Source organism: Lepisma saccharinum, chromosome 23, assembly GCF_977018435.1.
Source record: "Lepisma saccharinum chromosome 23, izLepSacc3.1, whole genome shotgun sequence".
In the NCBI taxonomy this organism is placed as follows: domain Eukaryota; kingdom Metazoa; phylum Arthropoda; class Insecta; order Zygentoma; family Lepismatidae; genus Lepisma; species Lepisma saccharinum.
Window position 1 is genome coordinate 29337218 of NC_139251.1, and position 26859 is coordinate 29364076.

The window sequence follows — 26859 nt, forward strand, 5'->3', positions numbered from 1 at the left end:
TTGTCTTGCCTTCTTTTTTTGTGACCTGTTCGTTCTCTTGCCTTCTTTTTTTGTGACTAGTTCCTTCTCTTGCCTTCTTTTTTTGTGACTAGTTCCTTCTCTTGCCTTCTTTTTTTGTGACTAGTTCCTTCTCTTGCCTTCTTTTTTGTGACCTGTTCGTTCTCTTGCCTTCTTTTTTTTTAACCTGTTCGTTCTCTTGCCTTCTTTTTTTTAACCTGTTCGTTCTCTTGCCTTCTTTTTTTTTGTAACCTGTTCGTTGTCTTGCCTTCTTTTTTTGTGACCTGTTCGTTGTCTTGCCTTCTTTTTTTGTGACCTGTTCGTTCTCTTGCCTTCTTTTTTTGTCACCTGTCCGTTCTCTTGCCTTCTTTTTTTGTGACCTGTTCGTTCCCTTGCCTTCTTTTTTTGTTTCTTTTTTGACCTGTCTGTTGCCTTGCCTTCTTTTTTGTGACCTGTTCGTTCTCTTGCCTTCTTTTTTGTCCTGTTCGTTCTCTTGCCTTCTTTTTTGTGGCCAGTTCGGTCTCTTGCATTCTTTACTTGTGGCCAGTTCGTTCTCTTGCGTTCTTTACTTGTGGCCAGTTCGTTCTCTTGCGTTCTTTACTTGTGGCCAGTTCGTTCTCTTGCGTTCTTTACTTGTGGCCAGTTCGTTCTCTTTCCTTCTTTACTTGTGGCCAGTTCGTTCTCTTGCATTCTTTACTTGTGGCCAGTTCGTTCTCTTGCATTCTTTACATTTGGCCAGTTCGGTCTCTTGCATTCTTTACATGTGGCCAGTTCGGTCTCTTGCATTCTTTACATGTGGCCAGTTCGGTCTCTTGCATTCTTTACATGTTGCCAGTTCATTCTCTTGCATTCTTTACATGTGGCCAGTTCGTTCTCTTGCATTCTTTACATGTGACCAGTTCGTTCTCTTGCATTCTTTACATGAGGCCAGTTCGTTCTCTTGCATTCTTTGCTTGTGGCCAGTTTGTTCTCTTGCATTCTTTGCTTGTGGCCAGTTGGGTCTTTTGCCTTCTTCTTTATGACTAGCTCTTTTTTCTTCCTTTTTCAAGAAATATTTTTCTTCATTTCTTCATTGCTCGAACTATTCTTTTTTGGAAAATTTTTGCACAGCTTTCTTCCATGCCACACTCGTGCTGCGCTCTGTAATATGTACGTACATTGGTGCTCGGAATTTTTACATGCCATTTTTTTTTTTTTTTTTTTTTTTTTTTTTTTTTTTTTTTATAGACTCGTTACTCCCATCTGGTTCTAAGCTTCCTGTATCAGTGTGGCCCGAATATCCAAAATAGCTTCATGCAAGAAATACGCGGCAGCCGTGAATTGGAGCGAGCTATTTTCGTGTGCGAACTGGATTCCGCACGCATCCTACCGCCAGTCAGTGACCACAATAATAAAAGGAAGAAGAAGAAAAAACTTTTGGATTCGCATTCGTCCGCGTAGATGGCGGGGCAAGGTTGATGGTGATCACGTGGGCAGAACGGAAAGAGTGAGTCTGATCGTGGGTGGGGGAAGGGAGAGCCGTTTTGAAACTCGTGTGATGGCCTACAGGTAGTGACGTGGTGTTTGTGCGGCGCGGCCGGTATTTTTGTTTCGATGGTGTCGTTCTTTTGGTGTCCATGGTGGAAAGTTTCTTGAGTATTGTGGAATGTGTTTATTGACGTTGTTTTTAACGGGTGGTACTCCTGTCCAGTGGTGGTACGGCGTGTGTTACGTGCTTTTCTACCAGTGCTACATGTGTGAAGCAACCTTTTGATGCAATGGGCGACGCCGCACAGGATTCCATGTACGTCAACATCCTTATTTTTCTGTTAGCCGGCTTCCGTGGCGAAGTGGTTAGTGCAACGCGCCACGGGGCCAAGCAATAATCGAAACTGATAGAGCCCGGGATCTGTCTACCTTCTCTGGATGTATTTTATCTCAAAGGGACCGTAACGGTATCTCTAAGGATGGGATAGAGGAGAGACGAGATATCGTGAGGGATGGGGGTGGGGTTTAGCACAGTGCGCTACGACGCCAGGCATCCCAGGTTCGAATCCCGGCCTGGCGTGGGTGGTCTTCAACAATTCATTCATGTCATCCTCATCGTCGCGATTAGAGAAAAGTGGCAGAAAATCAACGCCAAATAACAAGAATCAAATCAAACTAGACGACACGTACAAATCCCTGTCTCGTTCTTGGACGCTGTCTCGAAAAGTAACAAACTTGCTTGGTCGTTTGTTTGAACATTTGTGTTAAGGCCACTTTATGCTCAGGTAGCCAAATCGGGACTGGGCCTACATTTTCGAATTGGGATACGAGGCATTGTGTAATGTGCCTCCACCAGGTATCATACCCGGGGCCCCTTGATTATAATGTGACGACTTTGCCACTGCGCCATCGAGGAGGCCCCTTTTCAAACATGCAATCACTCCTCTAATAAGTCTAATAAGTCGAAGCCGATTCGGTACCTTGTGTATTTTCATCAGTTTCATGCTATCATCACTCATATTCATCGTCCAGCAAAGTACCAGAAAACCGACGCTCAATAACTAAAAAACAAATACTTGTTAGTAAATATTGTGCAGTAATCCTAATAAGGCAAATTTGGCCCAAGTTCCTTTTGTTTTATTGCAATTTCATCTTGCTATGAATGCAATTTTTACATGGTTCGATTTCGATGTACGTCTGTTAACACATACTGCGGAGTTTTAGCGATTACTTAAGGTTTTGTTCAATATATGCTTTCGTGGTTAGGTTAGGCAAATAAAGTCCCTAAATGCATTCTACTAAGGTTCCGATTTACTTCTACATTCATTCCCACGCTTCTACGATATTTACTGTCGCTAGTCGTAAGGTAATTTTCAAGTTGTTTTTTTTTTTTAACATGAATTACTTTTTTCGAGTCCAAACAGTGCTCATTACTTTAAGGAAGGTTCAAATTTCGTGTGACAATGATTTCCAAATTCTACGATAATTAGTCTTTGTGCTAGGAGAAATCATAAAACAATCGGAACCGTTACCGCAAATTTCCCTACACTTTACATCCTAGTCTACAGAAGCCTCAAACGAGACGAGACTGTCTATTTTGCATAGGCTACACATCCTTCTTGACAAGTCTAGAGGGACCTTGTCTTATTGTGTCAATGTATTAGTGTAGTTCTCAAGACGAAACCAAAGACAGAGCCTACGGAATGATTAGCACAGTGTGCTACGACACCAGGTTTAGTGGGTTCGAATCCTGACCTGTGTAAAGGTGTTGTTTGTGTGTGTCCATTCATCAATTTCATCATGTCATCACTAGACTTCGGATTGATATGCACTAAAAATCGCAATAATATGCCCTAAAATATGCAATAACAAATTCCGCCTTTCATGATCAAGTTTATTGCAAGTACAAATGTGAATGAGTTAGTGGCATAAGATATTGATGTATGTAAAAAATTAACATAGAACTCTACGTCTATTTATATAAAACAACAATTGGACTCAATTTGACATGTAATACAATAAATTGTAATACACTGAACTGTATATCTATTTATGATGAAACAACATTTGGACTCCAAATTAAAGTTACTGACCTTTAGAGTTGCAATACACAACAATGTATTTTTCGAGATTTTGTGGCAAAAAAAAAAATCGCCTGTCACTTAACACATTTTTGTACACGGAAAATGTTCTTTCCGTCTCACAACTTGTTAGTTAGTCTTGTTTCCCTTTTCCTTGAAGCACCTGACTAACGTGATACATATTTTAATCCTGGATTACAAATACTTGCTTGTTTAGCGCAGACTTTACAGAAGTCATTTTCTCCGTTAATTGATAGGCTTCCATCACCAGCAATCCACTGCTTCAAGAGAAACAATTTCGAAGATTTCTCTTTTGGCATTGCGCACGATGTATACACAACACAACTACTTTCTCAACTGGCTACTTGAGGTCAGTGATTTATACCCGAAAAAGTGGCAGGTCTTGTATGGATGCGATGTGAATCACGCACCTCCTCCACATGACGATGGAACTTCCAGAGAGGCATTTCCTCTGATAAAGATAATGCTATGTAATTTTAACTTCGAAGCCAGGAAATTCTGTCCACACATTTCCAGGAACCGGTTTCACTGAATAAAAAAGTAGAAAATGTACAATCCTTAATTGAATTATGCATTTATATGCATTAACATAAAATATATGCACTAACCTCCAAAATATGCACTATAAAAGCTGCGCCATTTGACCCCAAAACATCTAGAACGCATAGTTATTAACAGATCATATCGATATACCCTTGTAAGAAAAACATGCAAATATGCTAAAATCCTAACTCTAGTCATCACTCATCCCCATCTTCGCAAATTAGCCAAAAGTGGCACAAGAAGCGAAGTAAAATAAAGCAAATCAATCAAATCAAACCAATGAGCCTGTATGTGCATGTGGACACACATCGAGTGCTAACCACTACGCTACTGAGTCCGGCAAGTCTAGTCTAGAGTGTCGAAATGCATAGTGCGTGTGTGTATACAAAAAGAAAAACATTTGTTCTAATTAAGAAGACTCCTTTAGTTAGCTTTTTGGTAATAGTAAACAAAAAATTTCGTAATTCTAAGCAAATATGCACACTTACTAAAATAATTTGACTGTGAGGAACAAATATTTGGTTACGAGAAACTGTTTCTTTGCGTATTCCAATATTTTTTTTCCTCGGTATTATTTCACTGCACATTCACAACGTATTAAGGCAAACAACGCATAACGTTAAAATGTTTGACGCCTTGATTCGACGTTACGAACAGAGGAAAAGCTGAATTTTATTCTGATTGTATGCAACCGCGCTGAACAAGTTCACAGTTGACATTAAACTTTTGCAATTTCGATAAACAAAATTTATGACCTATCTACGGATAATCAATCCACTTGTAAGGGTGCGACTTGGAAATCTGGAGATAAATGTGCAAAAATTTCACGGAAATTGAGATAATTCCCACATTCTATCTCTCGTAAGGATAACTTCAAAGCATAATTTAGAGATAAAACGGTATCTTGGTCCACTTGATGCAGTACCTCACCCAAGTTGCAAATGATGGAGCATCATCAGTTTTCTGGGTGACCTTGGGTTTGGGGAAGAGGATGCAACTGTAATCTGCTATCCTTGGATGCTGCGTCTGCCCCTTAGTAACAAGCATTGATGCCCTGTGGACCGAGAAACCTGTTATTCTGAAGGTAGACGTCTGTGATGTTATCTTCTTTATACAAGTGTCAAGTTTGTATAGCCTTTATGTTCAAAGGTTTGCTCATCATTTGTTGTTTGTGTCCCATATATCGTGTTATTTTTATTCTCCACATGTGCTGACTCACAAGTTCGTTGTTTATTGGTTCTTTTTGTCAGGCCTCTTGTAGCGTGTGGGGGAAAAGAGGAGTAATATAAAGTGCCGACTTTCGTGGTGAAGCACAGGGCGCCACGACGCCAGGAGTCTCTGGTTCCAATCCTAGCCTGGGTAGGGGTGTTCTTTGTGTGTGTCCCTTCATCAATTTCAAATCATCACTCATCCTCATTATCGCGATTAGCCAAAAGAGGCAGAAAAGCTATGCTAACTAACTTACAGAACAGATAATAGGGTATTGACTTTGTTCATAGTGCGAACCGAGAGTGCGGCATTTGCTTTGTTCTTAGTGCTAACAGAGGATCGGGCATTTGCTTTGTGCTTAGTGAGAACAGAGAATGGGGTGTTTATTTTGTTCTTAGTGCGAACAGAGAATGTAGTATTTGCTTTGGTCTTATTGCGATCAGAGAATGGGGCATTTGCTTTGTCCTTAGTGCGAACAGATTGATTGATTGATTTGGTGTTTAAGTCCACTTTATGCACAGTAAGGCTAATCGGTACTGGACCTACAGCTTAAAGTGGGATCCGATCCACTATGTACCTCCATCGGGTATCGAACCCAGGACTCCTTGATTACAAGGCGACTACAGAGAATGGGGCATTTGCTTTGTTCTTAGTGCGAACAGAGAATGGGGCATTTGCTTTGTTCTTAGTGCGAACAGAGAATGGGGCATTTGCTTTGTTCTTAGTGCGAACAGAGAATGGGGCATTTGCTTTGTTCTTAGTGCGAACAGAGAATGGGGCATTTGCTTTGTTCTTAGTGCGAACAGAGAATGGGGCATTTGCTTTGTTCTTAGTGCGAACAGAGAATGGGGCATTTGCTTTGTTCTTAGTGCGAACAGAGAATGGGGCATTTGCTTTGTTCTTAGTGCGAACAGAGAATGGGGCGTTTGCTTTGTTCTTAGTGCGAACAGAGAATGGGGCGTTTGCTTTGTTCTTAGTGCGAACAAAGAATGAGGGGTGTTTGCTTTGTTCTTAGTGCGAACAGAGAATGGGGCATTTGCTTTGTTCTTAGTGCGAACAGAGAATGGGCATTTGCTTTGTTCTTAGTGCGAACAGAGAATGAGCGGCGTTTGCTTTGTTCTTAGTGCGAGCAGAGAATGGGGCGTTTGTTTTGTTCTTAGTGCGAACAGAGAATGAGGGGCATTTGCTTTGTTCTTAGTGCGAACAGAGAATGGGGCGTTTGCTTTGTTCTTAGTGCGAACAGAGAATGGGGCGTTTGCTTTGTTCTTAGTGCGAACAGAGAATGGGGCGTTTGCTTTGTTCTTAGTGCGAACAGAGAATGGGGCGTTTGTTTTGTTCTTAGTGCGAACAAAGAATGAGGGGTGTTTGCTTTGTTCTTAGTGCGAACAGAGAATGGGGTGTTTGCTTTGTTCTTAGTGCGAACAGAGAATGGGGTGTTTGCTTTGTTCTTAGTGCGAACAGAGAATGGGGCGTTTGCTTTGTTCTTAGTGCGAACAGAGAATGGGGCGTTTGCTTTGTTCTTAGTGCGAACAGAGAATGGGGCGTTTGCTTTGTTCTTAGTGCGAACAGAGAATGGGGCGTTTGCTTTGTTCTTAGTGCGAACAGAGAATGGGGCGTTTGCTTTGTTCTTAGTGCGAACAGAGAATGGGGCGTTTGCTTTGTTCTTAGTGCGAACAGAGAATGAGGGGCGTTTGTTTTGTTCTTAGTGCGAACAGAGAATGAGGGGTGTTTGCTTTGTTCTTAGTGCGAACAGAGAATGGGGTGTTTGCTTTGTTCTTAGTGCGAACAGAGAATGGGACATTTGCTTTGTTCTTAGTGCGAACAGAGAATGGGGTGATTATTTTGTTCTTAGTGCGAACAGAGAATAGGGCCCTTAGCACAGTTAATGTTAAAACACATGCGCACAAGTGCATGTCCATTGATAAATTTCATCTAATCGCGATACAGACTTATTCACAGCTACGAGATTAACCTTGAAAAGGGGTAACGATGGGGTCGTGTTGTCCTGTGTTTTTCCTTCTGTGTGCTTAGTAACCCTCTACAGCATAAGCCTCAGCTTTTAATAAGCAAGGAAATTTCATCTTGGGAAGCAGTACAGTTTTAGTTTTTGTTCAGTAATTAATGAATGAATTAGTTTTAAGAATTGAGTGATAATGTTTTTAGTAGACATCTTTTATTTTCCTGTTAGGAGTATGTTAGTTACGAGGCTTATCCCCGTATTTTGTGAAGAACAAAAGTACCCTATATGCTGATATGCCCATAATATCATAATCAATCAGTCAATCAAATAATGAGCAAATAAAGCTAACTTTACATGCTTTGCTGCAAATATTTCCATGAGTGCACCCCCAAAAATCCACTTTTGGGCACGCCCTTTTGTGTGATCGCTTCAATCTTCCATATTACGTCATTTTTAACAACTTTTATCAGGCTTTTATAGACTAGATAAAATTTCTGCTCTAGATTATGTTCCGTCTTTTATACTCAAGATGTAGTAACGAGAGTATATGAACAGCTCAACATTTAGGTTTATATCACTCTTCATTGTTTAAGGAACCACTTGACTAAGGCCGCACGCACCTGGGATCAGGGTACCAGCCCCCACACGCTGAGTGGTTCCTCGTATCCCATCCACAAATATACATTCGCCACCACACATTCGGGGATGCTCTTCGGGGGATAAACAGGTAACAAGGGGAATGAGAGAAAAAGGACGCATCTCGCACCAGTCGTTACCATGGTAACCGGCTCCGGAGATGTAACACGACGCGGAGCAGGTGGGAGTTGATGCCTTGCTCTGTTGCCAAACTTATTTTTTTCTCCCTTTTTCTTGGGAAGTTGCCATGATATTCTGTTCTTCCTGTCCTGTTATAACTCTTCTCAATTTCTTTTCCAAGCTTTGGATGAATCGAATTCCATGCCCCACAAATCATGTATTCAGTGAAGTTAATCTGTCACCTCATTTCGCCCCAGAAACAAAAACCAAATGTAGCCAAGTTTAAACACCACTATACCCAGTGGCGTGTCCAGGATTTTCGAAAGGAAGGGATTTAGGTATACATTTTTTAGTAGTCGCCCTCATTTTGCTATATTTTGCTGCATTTGATGTTCTTTTTTTGGCATAAGTTTACAATACCGGACCACTCTCCAATTTCTATAAAATTTCGCCTACTTACTAATTTCGGTGTCCTGATGACGTATCTATAGTTCATATTTGGCGGTCACTTGTTAAAATTGTACATTTACATGTAGAACTTGTAAAATAACCTTGCGATTTACCACGGTGATTGTCCATACACAGCAATTCGGAACCACCTTTCTTTGGCAATTCGTTAATGGTCTTCCTTTACGCGCTACAATCTTGCTGACGTCAGACGAGGTTAGGTTAGGCCTGTTAGGTTAGGTTCCATTAGCATAAATACAAAGAAAAATTAATATTTTAGCTAAGAGAACTATACCTTGTCTTTCCTGTTGATTTCTTCATGTTGGGAAAATGGCGTCTTCCGTGGAGCTATTGTTCTTATGGTAGGGTTACGTTAAGAAAACAGTTTTAGTTTTTTTCTCGATTTCCATACTTGACCGCCAATTATTACATGCAGATTCGTGATTAGGAATTCACAATTAGTGAGTAGGCGAAATTTCATATAAATTGGAGAGTGGTCCGGTATTGTAAACTCGTTCCTTTTTTTTTTTTAGTCCTACTCGGCCAAAGGAGGTGTTATAACCCCCAAACCCCTCCTTGGGCACGCCACTGACTATACCTGTATTATATTTTAGGCTATATCGATCAAGACTTCATGATAAGGTGCTTACTAGGGATGGTCACAAAATCCGGATAAATATCCGGATTTCAAATTTCGGCTGCAACGGATAGTTCGAATATCCGGACAATTTGTTCGTTTCCTAATGGAGGTACAATTGATGGCGATTCGGAGTCCAATTTCTAGATATTATTAGAATAGTTAAATCAAGAAAACTTAGATGGGCAGGCCATGTGGCACGAATGGGAGAGGAAAGAAGAGTTTACAGGATTCTTATTGGGAAACCTGATGGCAAGAGACCTGTAGGAAGGCCCAAGACGAAGATGGAGGCATAACGTTGAGATGGCCTAAACGAAATCGTTAAGGATGGATAAAAATTCGATTGATCTTGCCCAGGATAGGGACTGATGGGAAGCCTGTGTTGCTGTATTCATAAACCTTCGGGTTTAAGAAGGCTACAGAGTTACTTAGTTAGTTCGGATTTCTACTTGGAAGGCCCAGTCCAACTGGTAACTGTCTTGGGAATCCAGAAAAAATATATACGGCCGTGGTATTGCTGAAGAAGTTTCATATTGAAATTAATTAGTTTGAAGTTAAATTTTCAAATCGTACAGCCTCGGTCTCGATTCGAATTCCAAGACGAAACCGAGACATCACTTGTCGCGGTACCATCCTTATGTTTTGAGTGACTTTCCCGACCTCGGGTATTGTAATAAAGTTAACTTCAACTCTTTCATTCTTAATGCACTGTCACGTAGCATTTGGTTGCCTAGGATGGCTTTCCGTGACTTCAGCCGACTGACGCGTGCGACTGCATATATCGTCTATGAACATTATGCTGGAGCACAAACTGTTATATAACTCTGGCGTCTCCCTTTGTGGCGTCTCTTAGCATCAGTCTGCGAACTGCACGTGCTGTAACAGAATTTTCCGTGCGGGCGAAGTCCTTGAGGCACACATCTCTTGGAAGTACAAAAATTAGCGTTGTTCGTCAACAGATGGTGCGCGGAGAGAAATTCGTGTTGTGCGACAAAAAAGAGCAATTTTGTGTGAAAAGTGCGAGAGGAGCCATGACATAAATTTTACTTTTACGTTGAACTAACTATAGTAACGAGTTTTAATTGGAAATTCACTTCCAGAAACAAAAGATTAACATACTTTATAGAACGTCCGGTTACAATAAACATCGAGCTTTGAATAAAATGCACTTCTCTGGAAACAATTACAGACTGATAGCCATAGAATTGCACAATAAGGGTCATATTTGTCACAGAGTAGTTTTTCTTGCACTTTGGGTCGACCTCCGTGTCGGAGTGGTTAGTACAGGGCGCTACGACGCCAGATGGTCAGGTTCTAATCCCGACCTGGGCATGGGTGTTCTTTATAAATGTACCTTCATAAATGTCATCTTCATCGTCGTGATTAGCCAAAATCGGAAGAAAAGCGACAAAAAATAACCCTATTCAATCAATCTTCCACTTTGGGTAACACTTTCTGGAAAGACTGCAGATTTTTGGACACCCTGTTGTGTTCGTTGTTTAGGAACTTATCATCAATCAATTTAATTGGGCTTAGAGCTTGACATTTGACTGTTTAAGCCCATCATAAATTATAAACATTTTTGGTATAAATTTCTACACGTAAAGTTAATATATATTCTTAAATGACTTGTTTGCATGTATGCTAAATTTAAGGAATTGCAATAGCATGTCTCAAAAATGAAAGTATAATAATGTATTCAATACGAATATCTGGTGCATACAATAATGAAGTCAAGTTTATTTCAAAAGGCACATTAAATTTTTATATTTTGTGTAAAATATTTTTCTCTCTTCATGAATAGATGTTTTTCACCTACGTCACAAACTGTTGCCTTGTGGCTTCGAGCAGCCATGATTGAGGCCAGGTCATGTAAGCAAACGGAATTCAAGCGGGTGGGCGGGAGATAGTAACACAGACATTCGTGATTTAAAACAAACGTGCACTTCGTGCAGATGTAACGAACGCTACGTGGTTGATATTTCCTTGCAAACTACAAATAAAATTGGCCGCAAACATGGCGGCTGTTCGCATCCTGACGTCACATGGAACCCACCAATAGGACATTCCAAAATAATGTGATGAGCATCACCTCTTGAATTACCATAATCACAATTTGGAATTTTAAAATATGCTTTTTAAATAAAATGTTACCGCATAACTTAGTCAATTTATTAAAATAATTACATTTCTAAAACAAGGATTCTTTTTCTTGTGTTCACCATGCCGGTTACTTTTACCAACATTTTGTAATGAACTATTACATCATATTTGCCATTTGTTTTAAGGGGAAAAAATTACACTGGCAAGTTCTTAAAATAAAGGTGTATCATTAACCGAACGGAGGTGGCTGATTGGCTGGTGGTTGTAACATTACTCGTGGCCGAACTATAATGTCACGCCAGTAAGTTCAATTCTGGTCCAGCCTTGCTCGGAAGCGTTGGAAGCTAATCAGCGTCGACAATGAGACAACAATGGGGAACCAAGATGGGAACCCCAAACCACCACTAATGAAGTTAACTGGAGGGGAAAACCTAATTCTCGGTCCATTTCCTCTACCCCCTCTCCCAGAACCAGAAACCGTGATAGGCAAAACTCGAGGAAAGCTATTTTCTACCTTTCTTTTCTATTCTTTCTCCAAGGAGCCATCAATCCTCTGCGAAAACTACATTTTCAACTGGAATGTTTATCAGTGTTGCCAACAATTAGAACATGAAAATCACTAAATATGCATTTGTAACAATATAAATATTAGTGCTGAGCCGATATCACTTTGCACCGTTGATGTTACTGGGTGAGTCCTCAAGTTATAACCATCAATTTACCAGTTTTTACTTCAAAATATTTTTAAAAAATACATCAGAATTTTAAAAATACCTGTTACGTCATCACAAAAGAGTTTTTTTTTCAAAATACTGTAAAAAAATCGAATTTGACATAAATCAAGGAAAACAAACTCCGCGAATGTCTAGTTCGACATTTTTGCGGACCCCGAGAACGATCAAAACACTGGAAAAGTATCTGCCGGTACCGGTAAATATTATCCAACCGATACTTACACTTGCCGGTACCACGCATATCGGCGGATACCGATGCATCGAAATCAGCGCAGTCCTATTAAATACAGGGTGGCCCAAAAAAAGTAACCGAATAATTTTCGTTACCTTTTTTGGGCCACCCTGTATATGTTTTAGCTTCAAGACAAATTCAAATGTAAGTCGCAAAATTACCTTTGAATTAAATAAAAATCAGAACTATTTTTTTTTATGGTGACATAGTTTCATCTGTTACAGAAATATGTGAAGAATATCTTGTATCCATTTGATTCAAACCAGTTCTTTTCTTAAACCACCATTTTTATAAAACACGAGTTTTGTTTTGGAGTCCACTCTATGCACAGAAAGGATAATCAAGACTGGACCTACAGTTTAAGGAGGAATTGAAACCACTATGTTCCTCCACAGGGTATCAAACCCTTGACCCCTTGATTTCAAGTCGACCAAGTTATCACTACCCCATCGAAGAGGCGACATAAAACACAAGAAAATACGAACATGACACTCATGTCATGGGAAATCCTTCGGTCGTTCCTAAAAAGATGAAATCAAAGTCTCAAGTAATCGAAATAATTATATTTCACTTCTTAACACTCACTTTTCACAAACTAACTTATCAAGTTAGAACATTAAATCATAGTCCATACTTTATACTTTCAACAAAACAAAAACCCATCACAATCACTATACAAACTTAAGCCTCAAGTTGTGTATCCTCATGCATGTCAACACACTAACGTTATCAGAATATTTTAAATAAAAATCAGTCATATGAAAATAACAAGACCTATATTTGTCCAACGAAAGAGGGCGTGCGTTTATTTGAACTGTGTAGCTTAAAAAATGAAAATGTTTAATATACTCGTATGACAGTCAGCAGTTCAACTTTTCTGCAAATTTATAACTGTATATCTGAAATTTTTATATTTTTTCCACGTAGAGAATAGCAGAAATTAGTCGTTAATATTGGTGATCTCACTATTATACTTATTTTTAACTTTATAACATTTCCGGAGTTTGTGGGTAGGCGAAAGAAATCTATCTCTTCTTATCATTCCTACAGTGTATTTGTGAACAATCCTTTATACTCGTCTAGAGATGAAATTACTAAAAATCTGCGTGATTTAGTAACTTATACCTCAAGTTGGCAACTATGGTGCCTACGAGCATCTCATGACAGCTCTAATTCTTATGTGTAAGAATGTCTTCGCGGCGGCTTTGAACATGAAGCTTCTTTCCACTGGACTGGTCCACTGAGGGCGTTGAAAGAACATTCATTGCCCCAGCTCCGCCTACGACAATCGACTGGAAGAGTTTCTTCAGTGCAATTAAAGGGAGCCGTGCGCCTCTTACATTTGAAAGAGCTGGTTTTCTACGGGAGCTCAAGTGTTGAGGAAATATTTGCAAAACTATTGCCGGTTTTTGTCATGCACAGGAAAAAATTACTTTTTCCTGTACATTCCAGTGGTGCATTAGTGTGTGTACTGAGCAGAGATCCGGGATATATTGTCACAGAGAATCGGCAGCGGGTTAATGATCTCTTGTGGACTACATTGTAAAACGTGTGGTGCAAGGTAATATTAAGCGTGCTGTTACACAAACTCAGGCTAGGTGTAGCAACACAGTTTCTCCCTCCCTTTCTCACTCTTTCTTGAGAGAGAGAAGGGTGAGGGAGAAAAGAAGTGGTTTTCGTTCTTCCTTCTCTTTCTGAAAGAGAAAATATGAAGAATGAGAAAAGAGGAAGGAAACAGCAAGAAAAATAGGGGAGAGAGAAAAGATCAACAAATAGATAAGACGAAGGAAGGCAGACAGCAAGGGAAGATAGGAGGGAGAGAGAGAGGAAAAAGATACAAGAGAAAATGGAAGAAACAAAGCAAGGGAAGATTGGAGAGAAAGATGAAGAAACAAAATAGGAAAAGAAGCCGAGCAAGGGAAAGATGAAGATAGTAATAAAAGAGGAAGGAAAACAGAGCAAGGCAAGAGAGAGACAGAGAGAGAGAGAGAGAGAGATAGACAGTGAAAAGAGGAATGAAAACAGAGGAAGGTAAGAGATAGAAAGGGAAAAGTTGAATGAAAACAGAGCAAGGTAAGAGATAAACAGAGATACAAAGGGAAAAGTGGAATGAAAACAGAGCAAGGTAAGAGATAGAGATAGAAAGGGAAAAGTGGAATGAAAACAGAGCAAGGTAAGAGATAGAGATAGAAAGGGAAAAGTGGAATGAAAACAGAGCAAGGTAAGAGATAGAGATAGAAAGGGAAAAGTGGAATGAAAACAGAGCAAGGTAAGAGATAGAGATAGAAAGGGAAAAGTGGAATGAAAACAGAGCAAGGTAAGAGATAGAGATAGAAAGGGAATAGTGGAATGAAAACAGAGCAAGGTAAGAGATAGAGATAGAAAGGGAAAAGTGGAATGAAAACAGAGCAAGGTAAGAGATAGAGATAGAAAGGGAAAAGTGGAATGAAAACAGAGCAAGGTAAGAGATAGAGATAGAAAGGGAAAAGTGGAATGAAAACAGAGCAAGGTAAGAGATAGAGATAGAAAGGGAATAGTGGAATGAAAAAAGAGCAAGGTAAGGGATAGACAGAGATACAAAGGGAAAAGTGGAATGAAAACAGAGCAAGGTAAGAGATAGACAGAGATAGAAAGGAAAAAGTGGAATGAAAACAGAGCAAGGTAAGGGATAGACAGAGATACAAAGGGAAAAGTGGAATGAAAACAGAGCAAGGTAAGGGATAGACAGAGATAGAAAGGAAAAAGTGGAATGAAAACAGAGCAAGGGAAGAGATGAGAGAAAAAAGAAAAATCAAGAAAGAGAAAAGAGGAAGAAAAACAGCTAGGGAGAGAGAAAGGAATGGAAGAAGCAGGAAGAACTTCTTTCTCTCTCAAAAGTTTCTTCTTAAGTCCACCTTATCCTTACATACGGTAATCGTGGACCTACAGTTTAAATTTGGATCCAAAATGGGGAAGATATCGAGACGAGACGAGACTTGGTCTCATCTCGATTTTTTAAAAAATCCGGAAGACAAACATGGCATAGAACTTCCTGGAAAGATGCCCTCAGCATTTTCCACAGCGAATATAACGGACAAACAGGATTGATTCATTTAACGCCATGCCATTACCTTTCTGTAAACACAGAGCGCATTGTAAACGGATCGTAATGTAGCATTGTGAGGTTTTTAATCTAGATTGTATTTATCCGCACGGACAAATGTCGTGTGACGAAGCTTGAGGGGGAAGTTTCGAGCGTGTCATCCTGCTCCATCTGCGGATGCGCCATTAATATGCACTAATCGGAGTCCTGCGATCGTAAATCGTGCCTCCTTTTCTTCTTTTCCGTCCTTTTTGCTTCAGTCACGCAGCTTTAAGCATCCCGCGATAAGTATGCCAGCGAGCATAATGGATTACAACCGATGCTTGAGCTATACAACAGATAAATGTTGCAAGCTGTGAAACTTTATGATACGTTTCACAAAATAATATACAATTCTGATCTTAGAGCATAAGGTGCCTTGCGAGAACCGCGAGAGGAATGTCTAGTAGAATAGAAGTGGAACTCAAGGATCTGGTCCTTTGGCTTGCAGGAAGAGGGCAAGGATCTGGTCCTTTGGCCTGCAGGAAGAGGGCAAGGATCTGGTCCTTTGGCCTGCAGGAAGAGGGCAAGGATCTGGTCCTTTGGCCTGCAGGAAGAGGGCAAGGATCTGGTCCTTTGGCCTGCAGGAAGAGGGCAAGGATCTGGTCCTTTGGCCTGCAGGAAGAGGGCAAGGATCTGGTCCTTTGGCGTGCAGGAAGAGGGCAAAGATCTGGTAGCTTGGCCTGCAGGAAGAGCGCAAGGATCTGGTCCTTTGGCCTGCAGGAAGAGGGCAAGGATCTGGTCCTTTGGCCTGCAGGAAGAGCGCAAGGATCTGGTCCTTTGGCCTGCAGGAAGAGCGCAAGGATCTGGTCCTTTGGCCTGCAGGAAGAGGGCAAGGATCTGGTCCTTTGGCGTGCAGGAAGAGGGCAAAGATCTGGTAGCTTGGCCTGCAGGAAGAGCGCAAGGATCTGGTCCCTTGGCCTGCTGCAGGAAGAGGGCGAGGATCTGGACCCTTGGCCTGCTGCAGGGAGAGGGCGAGGATCTGGACCCTTGGCCTGCTGCAGGGAGAGGGCGAGGATCTGGACCCTTGGCCTGCTGCAGGGAGAGGGCGAGGATCTGGACCCTTGGCCTGCTGCAGGGAGAGGGCGAGGATCTGGACCCTTGGCCTGCTGCAGGGAGAGGGCGAGGATCTGGACCCTTGGCCTGCTGCAGGGAGAGGGCGAGGATCTGGACCCTTGGCCTGCTGCAGGGAGAGGGCGAGGATCGGAGTTCATGGACTGTAGGAAGCGGTAACAATTTTGGACACCCTAAAATTTACCCTAATTTACATTCACTTTGCAGACAACCAGATACGAGTAGTTATAAAACTCGGAAGCAATACAAGATATAGGGTTGATTATACACAAGGAGAAGAGCCTTATTGAAAAATACCCGAGAGGCTACAAAACTTCTTACTTGAATCCAGTGAAATATTCAAGACTTCATGGCACTTTATGTATTAATTCAGACAATGAATTTAATATTGTGAATTACCAATTGAGGTATAGATAGACACCTTCTAGATTTACTTGTGTATTATACTTTTCTGTACGACGAATGCTACCTCTCTAGGTTGAGCATGAGGATGAAAGGTGATGAAAGAACACAAGCATTGAATCATTCATGCCTTGCGAATGATACGAATGTCCTCTTGACTTCCTGGTGTAAACTCCATCAGGGTACTGACAGTCGTTGACGGTGAATAAGTTCGAGATCTTCAACTATGATTTTCAACCTAGGAATTTTGAATTAACTTTAGGTTTTTGCTGTAATTTACTCAGCCAGGTGTTGATTTTGTCAAGTACCGTTAAATGTAATCAGGCCTGGTCCACCGACTGTAGTTGTAGAAGAGTGCTCTGTATCCACGTGTGGACTGCAGAGGGAGCAGCGCTACTGTGGCGTTGTAATGAACGGAAAGAGGCAGGAGGCTTTGTCGGTGCAAGCGGAAAGTCCCCACCGCACGGAGCTTCATAAGTGAAAGCGAGTTGCAGAGGCCTGCTGTAAGGTGTTTGTTATGGCAACATTGGAACACAAGTGGATTATTTTTCCAGTTCGTTTTCTCCGAAAACATCTCCCTAATCGCGTTGTGCAGACAGAGAAGTAAGCTCCATTTTTCAGTTCGCGCCATGTTTGCGCTTTAGCAGGTTACAATTTTCCTGACAATTTTTGGTCATTTTTATCTCTCTTGAAGCTGTTTGTCAGATATTTTCTACCTCTCTCTTTGCTATCTTTCGCGGCTCATTCTTTTTTCAGTCCGTTAATCTCCGACAACTTTTTTTTTAACATTGTTTGTCATCCGATATTTGTCAGCCCTGCCTCCCACGTAACACCACGCCTGCTCATAAATCTGTCGAAAAATCAACCAGCCGTTCCCTGAAACTGTATTTTCAGCTCCCCCGAGTTAGAAAGTGCATACCGTGAATTGGTTTTTTGTACTTGTGTAAAGTCAGTCTTTTGTTACCCGTCGTTTCACCAACAGGGGACTTATTGTTTCTTTACACACCAAAACTCATGCGTTGCACCACTGCGCTCTGGCGTCGGGTTTTGTCTGTGGAAAAGAAAGGGGGGGGGGGGGTTTCCAGGAAATTGTCAGACTGTTAAATTTTTGTCTGTTTTATTTCTTACTTTGTGGTCGTTTCTCCTCAACAACTACTGGTATGTCATTTATCACAACGCTGTTCCTTCAACTCTTGAGGGGACATTACTTTTTCCAGTTATTTTGGGTCACACTATAGACCAGAACGTTTATATCCTTGTACAGTTCTCGCCACTGTAGTCTGCGTGCAGTTGTTACCAAATGCATGTTTGGTGCAAAGGTCACCTTTAGAGATTAAATCCTTTGCCGCTGTGTCTGAAATATCCACTTCCAATGCGCTGTGAATGTGGCAGCCACATGTTCAATTTTCCCTCTCAAGGGGAAAGACTAGCTCTGATTGGCAGAGTACAACGTGCTCACTCGAGAGCCCATGTGAGTGGCTGGAAACGTCACGTGATAGTTGAGAAATTCCTCCGGTAGATGGCATACCTTCCAGTCGCGGGAATTACGAGGTTGTACTTACTTTCATCCTACAGAATTACATACTTGGTTTCAATTAATTTATGTACACAATATATTTCTTATATTGTCTTTCTTCTCCTCTGTCATTTTCGTTTTCCCCTTATTACTGCTGTCTTCATCACAATCTCACTTATCTATATTCCACTTCATGTTATGTCTTGACTCCATTATTTTCATACAAAGTGTGTTGCGATATTGGTCGTGTTTGGTTTAAAGGCATTTATTTTTTAACATTATTTGGTAATTTTCGTACTTCCGAAGCTTAAATATTTTTACATTTAACGATTTTTTTAAAATATATTAATTTATTCCCCGTGAATTATCCTAAGTTCCTCATTAAACTTGCTGAAACCCTGCAACTGAAACAGATGACAGACGAACGTATCTAGAGTGGTGATATAAAAATAATTTTAATTTGTTTCAACATTTTAGGTCCTAAATTATGAGTTTGCTGCTTCAAATTATTTATTTCTAGCATTTTTAATACCAGGAGAAATATTATTTTTTGGTCGGTTTTGAACTTATTTAGGCCATTAATGCATTGTTTTTACGACATTCTAGGCAATTTACTGGCCAACAAAATCCTCATTGTTTCTCCTGAATTTCCTCGGAGAATACCAAACAAAATCCTCAGCGTACTTCTTCGAAACTAAATATTTACGAAAAACTCGTTACCCAGAAAGCACATTGATGCTCAGAAAAGCTATCTTTGTCGTTAACCCACTTTTTTGTTTTACACACAAGTTCGGTTATAAATATATCTCGTCACTGTGGTGAAGCGGAAAAACAAACGAATAACGAGATAATGTGTAAACCACTTCCCAGAAGGAAGCGTTTTGTAGCAACGGACGTTTCTTTCTGAACTTGTGGCTCTTTGAGACAGGCATTGCGAGACTTGGCCCGTGACTCGTTACGTATACTGTGGTTTGTTTCTCCCTTTTCTGGCTGTTGAGGCTAATCGTGGCGATGAGGGGTGAATGGTGATTTGAAGAAAATGATGAACACTCAGGCCGAGGACAAGATTCGAACTTGAAACTTTGCTGAAGCAAAAATGAATTGAACACTCAACACGCTTGGCCATATAAACGAAATCACAGGCTTGAGGATTTCACCAATCGAACGCAGGCGTGTGCGGCCGCTGCCATGTTAGACCTTGCTGCAGATTGGCTCATTCCCAAGCGACACGTGTCGCCTGTCTCTTCGGTGTGAATTATCCCCTAAGGGAGCATTCAGATCGAAGCGGCATTTGATTTTACACCGAAGCGACACGGTGTTCTCTCTGTGTGGGGGGAAACGTGAGCTTAACTCCCCCAATAGTTCTTTTTCTTTGGTGGGGGGATAATCTTGCTCTAATGAAAGTAAAACTAAATGGTTAACAGTAAGTTAGAACACCAACGAAACACTAACTGATGTGTTGGTGCCCTCTCTAGGCCAACGTGATTTAGCCCCCACTTTTTTTTATTAATCATGATCTAATTGTTAACAGTTGTTTAGAGCAATAATTGCACTATGTGTTCTATGTGGAGAGGGACAATGTAAATTTAGCCCCCAAGTTTTTTTTTGTAATTACTCTTGCTCTAATCAAGTACTAACAAAATGGTTAACAGTAATTTAGAGTAGCTACTAAAGAATGCTGTGCTCCACACGAATGCTTTTAGATTTTTTCGTATGTTAAAGGTAAAGTTCCCCGTGCATATAGCACCGTGTCATACAGGAACATTTAGGGGATGTGAGGGTAGGGCTCCACACATTCTCGATCATTATAGACACAGAAACCGGGTGGCCAGAATTAAAGTTACCCAACTCAGAGCCCTCTGTAGCCTGTTTGAAGCATCGTAGAACTCTGAAATTTGGTGAATCCTCTATGCAGACCATGGGGAAGAGGATGGCGATAAAAAGAAAATAGTTCAATTTTCCGCCACCAGGTTGAAATGTGGCGCTGTATTTCCATGGCGGGTTGTACAAATAATAACGTTAAGTGATTTAGCTGAATTAATTAGAAAGACATTTGTTAGTGGCTGGAAGTTGCGAGAAAATAATCTCTCGTTTATTGCAAGATTGCAAGGTAAAGGCAAATCCATAACCAATTGGAGCAGTTGACGTCATTATTACAACCCATCATGGAAGTACAACGCCACATTTCAACCTGGTGGCGGAAAATTGAACCTTTTTTTATCGCCATCCTCTTCCCTATGGTGTGCATAGTGGATTCGCCAAATTTCAGAGTTCTACGATGCCTCAAACAGGCTACAGAGGGCTCTGAGTAGGGTAACTTTTAATTATGGCTACCCGGTATGTTCCTGAGCAGTGTAGGAATTGTTCTGTCTTCTCTTTGTTTGTGCTATATTACTTGTGATCTCTTGCTTGCGTTTTCTAGAACTCGTGATTGTACTCCCGAGACGACAAAGTCCCTATACACTTCGATTCCATGATGCTTTGTGGTTGTTTCTTCTCAGAGGCGGCGTACGATAAAGTTGCAAGAACAGAAACCAGTGGCGTAGCAAGGGCTGGGCGAAGTGGGAGACCACCCGGGGCCTCGCGTCGCATCGGGTTGAAACGAAAAATGTAATAAATGGAAAGAAAAAATATGGAAGAAGCTAATTTTTTTGTGGGAAATAAAATTAAAACATTAGGTTATTATCTGGTTTTAAATTCATTTTAAACATTATAATTTGGATGAATACGTCAAATCAGGGACGTTACATACAGGAAGATGGCTCTAAGCCTAAGGACGCCAGAAAAAAGTAAAAATTGTTGTATTTCTCATGTGAAATACAGTTAAACGTCGTTAATCCGGACCCTGATAAGCCGGACTTCGCTTAATCGGGACAGGCAAAAGGGGGAAAAAAGGCAGAATGCAAGGTTTTAAATGTAGCTAGAAGTCAACAATCGCATCCGTCGCACGTACTGTATAGTGTATTTAGGCGTATGCCCTTTAAATACACCATAATAAACATGTTTTGTTGCTACAGACTGAGTTTTAATGCACCTTCTATTGTTCTTTTTATTTAAGTTAATCCGGACTTTCGTTAAACCGGTCAACTTATGCCCCCCCCCCCACATTAGTCCGGATTAACGTTATTTACGTATTGACGCAAATCACGATAACTTCCTTGGACATTTTTTCCCATTTATTCTTTTTTTGAATGAAAAGGCATGCAAGGACGAAATCTAATTCCTTGCGCAATCTGAAAACTCGTGAATGTTATTTTCCTAGGTTTTAATATTTGCACATTATAATATTTCATATCTAGAAGGGGGCATGGGCTCCATGGCACATCCCCTAGGTACGAGCGTGTCCTACAGTTTAAGATGTCAGCTCCCGGAAAACATAGAAAGTCATTTTTAGCAGGAGTGAAATTATTAAATATCATTGTCGTCAGTAATTTGCTAGTTATTGTTTAAATATGATAAATTGGTGACTTATCCTTGAAGAATTTATCCTTGAAGAATTTGTATCGATTCGCATTTCAGATTTAAAGAACGGATGGGGGCCTCGCGATATGTTGCTACGCCACTGATAGAAACATATGAAATGTGAAGAAATAATCTCACGTTCTGCTAGCGATTCGAAGACAACGAGACAATCGACTGAATCTATCTTCTTTGTTTTTTAATATTATTTATTATATATACAGAGTGTCCGAAAAGTTACGCAACCCGGTGTTTACGACCGTATAACGGAATAGCGAAACGGAATGAGAAGAAACGCTTTCTGCCAAGAGAATGCCCTATATATTGACAAAATTTAGACACACAAACATATGTAAGAACATGCATGTTTTAATAACAAATAAGCAAAGTATTGCCAAAGGCGCTTTTTTTTTTTTCTTTTTTTTTCTTTCTTCGAATCGTGTGTATTGATGCACAGAACTCACTGAGGTAAATTATTGCAACATTTCACAATACCAACTAACAATTTGGGTGGCCATCTATTGAATTTGACAGAAAATGAACTTTGACGAAGTTTCAAAAACATTGCACAAGGGAATAAATGGGCTGTTCCAAAAATCGATGTTTTCACAATATTACGAGGGACACTGGCAACGCTGTTGCTGTCACGTGTCACTAACAGACTTGTTTCACCTCAGGCTATCACACTAAGGCACTTTTAACGACAAAGGAGAAAGTTGGTTATTGTCGAACATATGCAATAAATTACATACACCTTGCAACCCTAATATGTGGGTATCAGTACAAATTAAAGCAAGTGTTCGCATATAAAAAAGTGTCTGTGGGTGTGTATATATATGTTTGTTCCGGCATAACTCTCGAACGCCTGGAGCAATTTCAACCAAGCTTGGTACACGTATCACTTGCAATCTGGGAAGAATACTTTTGGGGTAAGACACCCATGGCACCCCTAGGTGGGGTGGGAAGGGGTGACATGTAAAAATAATCCAAAGCGACCGATATTAAATTCCGCACATACAGACATCCGTGACTCTATGCAATCCCGCGCAACGATGGTGTTTCTCGGGTTGTCTAACATTCAGGCTATGTTGCGAAAACTACCTATATTAGTGTGGAATCCATAGTTTTCGTGACACTCCCTATGCGGTTCAACTTCAAGTTCTCACCTATCGGCATGGGGGGTGAGGGGGGGGGTGAAAAATAAAATGCCACAAATGACCTAGATTAGTGTCGAATCTATAGTTTTCGGAGTCGCTAAGCTAATTGGTGACATTCACGATCACATTTCAAATTAGTTACATTTTACACTATAGTTAGAATTCATTATTTTCCTGTCTAATACAAGATTGGGATAAATAAATACCAGAGCAACGCCGGCTAATCAGCTAGTAAGTGATAAAGACGCAAGACTACCACACGCATACACACGCAATGCCAATTTTGCGTTCGATAACAGCACGTTGCAGTTTGCGGAAATCTCGTCTTGTGATATTAATAAACGACCTTGGCAGTTTCTTTAAAGGAAAAAGAGGGAAAGAATTTCTGGGACAGATAACAGCTTGTGTGTCCCATGTCGGGATTTGCATACCTCATTATGCGAAGGAAAAGCGAGGCGATTAAATCGCACGCTGAAAGATGGGAACGTCGCAGAAGAACCGCGTTGCGTGCGTCTTTAGCGACAAGGTAAATTGCTCAATCTAATATTTGCATTGTTCTTAGCCACGTGATCGTTGAGTAGAGAAGCTAGTATGACAGAATGGAAACCTCATTGAATTTATTGCGTTCGACAATCTTGTTAGGAATTTTCAAAATATTGTACAGTAAAATCTCGCCTGTACGTCCCCCAACGGTAAAATCACAGTATAGGGAGCTTATGACGCAAGACATAGACCGATTTGGAACAAAATCTGTTGTAGGTAGTTCAATGTATGTAGTGTGAAGATTCTTATGGCCTGAAGTATCTCCAGTGTTTCTCTACCCATTGTTGGTTTGTTTTTTCTTGATCTTTACTCATTTTATGTTCCTCTTTCATTTTGTTTCTTTTCTCATTCAGTTTGTCTGTTCCTTCCTGTTTCTTTTCTCTCCCTGCCTTTCATTTTTCTTTCACTTCCGTTCTCATCCTTTTCTCTTTTGTTTCACTCTCTCTACTATTTTCTCTACTTCTCATTTTTCTCGACTCTCCATCTCGCCTCACTAGTTCTCGGGTTCAAGTCCCGGGTGTTGTTTGTGAGTGTCCATTTATCAATTTAATGTAATCATCACTCATCCTTATTGTCACGACGCAAAAATAACAATTTGATGAAATTCAAATATTCTTCCGTTTTCTTTCTCTTCTCTCTCTTCTTTTCTCTTTTGTCTTCCTCTTCTTTAAAAGGAAGCAAATTTGCTCTTCTCTATCTTCATTTTCTCTTTCCATTGTCTTTTTCTTTTATCTTCTTTTATCTATTCTCTCTTCAATTCACCTTTTATCTTTTCCTTTCCCCTTTTCTCTCTTTATTTTCCTCTATTTTTCTCTTATTTCCTTATCATCTATTTCTCTCTTTTTTATTTCCTTCTCTATTTCTCTCATTTCTTTTTTATTTCCTTCTCCTCTATTTCTGTTTTATTTCCTTCTCCTCTTTCTCTCTTGTTTTATTTCCTTCTCTATTTCTCTCTTTTTTATTTCCTTCTCCTCTATTTCTTTTTATTTCCTTCTCCTCTATTTCTTTTTTATTTCCTTCTCCTCTATTTCTATCCTTTTTATTTCCTTCTCTATTTCTCTTTATTTCCTTCTCCTCTATTTCTCTTTTTTATTTCCTTCTCCTCTTTTTCTCTTTTTTATTTCCTTCTCCTCTATTTCTATCTTTTTATTTCCTTCTCCTCTATTTCTCTCTTTTTTATATCCTTTTCCTCTATTTCTCCCTCCCTCCTTTTCCTTCCCCCTTCCTCCAGCCTTACGTCAAACTGCATACTAAGGAAAGCTTTAATACCGAGGTAATTAATTTGTCACTCGTTGTCGTTTTCCAGATCCGAACCAGGATCGCTGGTGAAAAATCCGTCGAGGGTCCGGGTGACGTTCTACGAGTCCGTGAAGCCCCTGCACTTGAGTTCGCCGGAGTCCTCGATCGCCGACGACCTAGACGCCCCAATCATGGCGACACCCAGCCCGATAGTCGACCACGTAGCCGCGTACAACAGACAAAACAGGTAAGGCAACATGTTAGGTGTATTTCTGTTCCCGTTCATCAACTGTTTTATCATCCATGCTGGGAGATAATGAAAATGTTTGACATGGTTTTCAGCTTTTTGCGAAGAACGGGCCTCTTACACTGTTTTTGAGGAAGTCTTTAGTCTCTCCTTACGTTTTTAATGTGTTGTAGTTGTCTTGTGCAAGTCCTTTTACGACCTTGCACTTTCAACCTTTCTCAAGGGGCTCTTCACACACCTCTTTTTAACTTCAAGGTAAGGATTTTTAGATAAGAGGATTTTCCCCCGTATTCTTTGAAGGGTGTAAAATGTCCATGTGTCTTGCTTCATCCATATAATTTATTGCATTTTTTTGTTAATTCTCCTACCTTGAACTGCATGTCTTCGTTGGTCATTCTGTTCTCAGTCTTTTGCCGGCCCCTATGGCGGAATGGTTAGCACATCGCGCTACGACGCCAGCGGTCCCGGGTTGGAATCCTGGCCTGGGCATGGATGTTGCGAGTGTCCATTCATCAGTTTCATCATATCATCACTCATCCTCATCTTCGCAAATTAGCCAAAAGTAGCACAAGAAGCGAAGTAAAATAATGCAAATCAAATCAGTCCGCAGTTTTCATTTAATAACTCATAAATTTAAATATATATAATTTAAAAAAATGTTGTTTAATTATTGAGATATCGTGTAAATAAACTGAAATTACTTAAAACCGCTTTGTATGAAACTTTTTTTACTCCCGGTCTAATTAAGACTGCCCCCAAAGTTCTCCGCCGTATTAAGTGGGGCCCAACCAGATTAACCGACGCTTCGATATATTGGCAGCCACTCTTGAACCCGACTACCTGTGGCAGTGATGTGCCGTAGACTATAAGTTTACGTCTACATGCGTTGTCTACACGTAATCTACGCGTAGATTACATTGGGTTGTAGTTTACATAGACTACGTAGACAATCTAAATTGCATTAAAATTAATTTTCAAGGCTTTCATGAAAGAAAAGTGACATTTTCAACTACATTGGTTCTTAACGAAATGAAAAGAATTCTATTTACAATAAAAATTTTATTCTCTTCTATCAGCAACTATGGAAGAAGATAAATAGTATGCAAAAAACAACAACAGATGGCAGCCGTGAGCCAAGAGTGGTCTTTTTCCCATCAAACACTAGAATATTTCCTATATTAGGTTTCTTCCTAGGTGAGAAATTGTTCAAATTTGGAAGAAAGAAAATGAAAAGTTATCCTTACAAATCAGCAACTGATACGCAGTATAATTTTGTTTTAATTCCACGGCGCCCTTTGCTAAGTTATCACCTTTTGCCATGTTGTTTACATAGATTACGTAATCTACGTGTATAAAAATGTCTACGTGTAGAATGTAGACTATCGTTGTTTACGCGTAAACGCACATCACTGGCTGTGAGGCCGGTACAGTAGAGCTCTAGAGCGCCCATCTTGTATGTGGCATGCTTCATGCAGGTAGAATGTAAACTACATGGAAAGCACACCTAGTGTGTGTTGTAAAACTCCTCGGAGAAGAAGGAAAAGGAAGGAAGTTGCAGAAAATGCGAAGGAAAAGAAGGAAAAAGATGTTATCATATGAAGGAGAAAAAACCTGCCTGAGCGGCAGTAAAAAAAAAACAACTACCGATCAAATATTATGTATTTAAAGTTTGATATGTCATATGTGCATTTTAATTTTGGTGACTGGGTACGGGTTGTTATGGGGCTGCAAGTGTTGGGAGTATTAATAAATTTGGGTGGATATTGGGACCTATTGATAGTTACTAGATTTTGGTACAAGCTATGGGTTGTTAGTGGGAAGTAGTGGTAATTACTAGTATTCAAAAAACAACATCATCTTCCACATGTAGAAGTCAAAAAGACTTCCAAGTTTTAGTGTGAATTTTAGTGTGAC

The 26859-nt window shown here is 40.3% G+C and overlaps 1 protein-coding gene across 3 annotated transcripts in view; it reads left to right on the plus strand.

The window, feature by feature from the left end:
- Positions 1-26859, plus strand: part of LOC145977799 (uncharacterized) — a 513473-nt gene that overhangs the window by 361018 nt on the left and 125596 nt on the right. For all 3 annotated transcript variants that reach the window (XM_083110089.1, XM_083110092.1, XM_083110088.1), the window contains one exon: positions 24766-24945. In XM_083110089.1, the coding sequence (XP_082966215.1) occupies positions 24766-24945 (180 nt within the window). The remainder of the gene's footprint in view (positions 1-24765; positions 24946-26859) is intronic.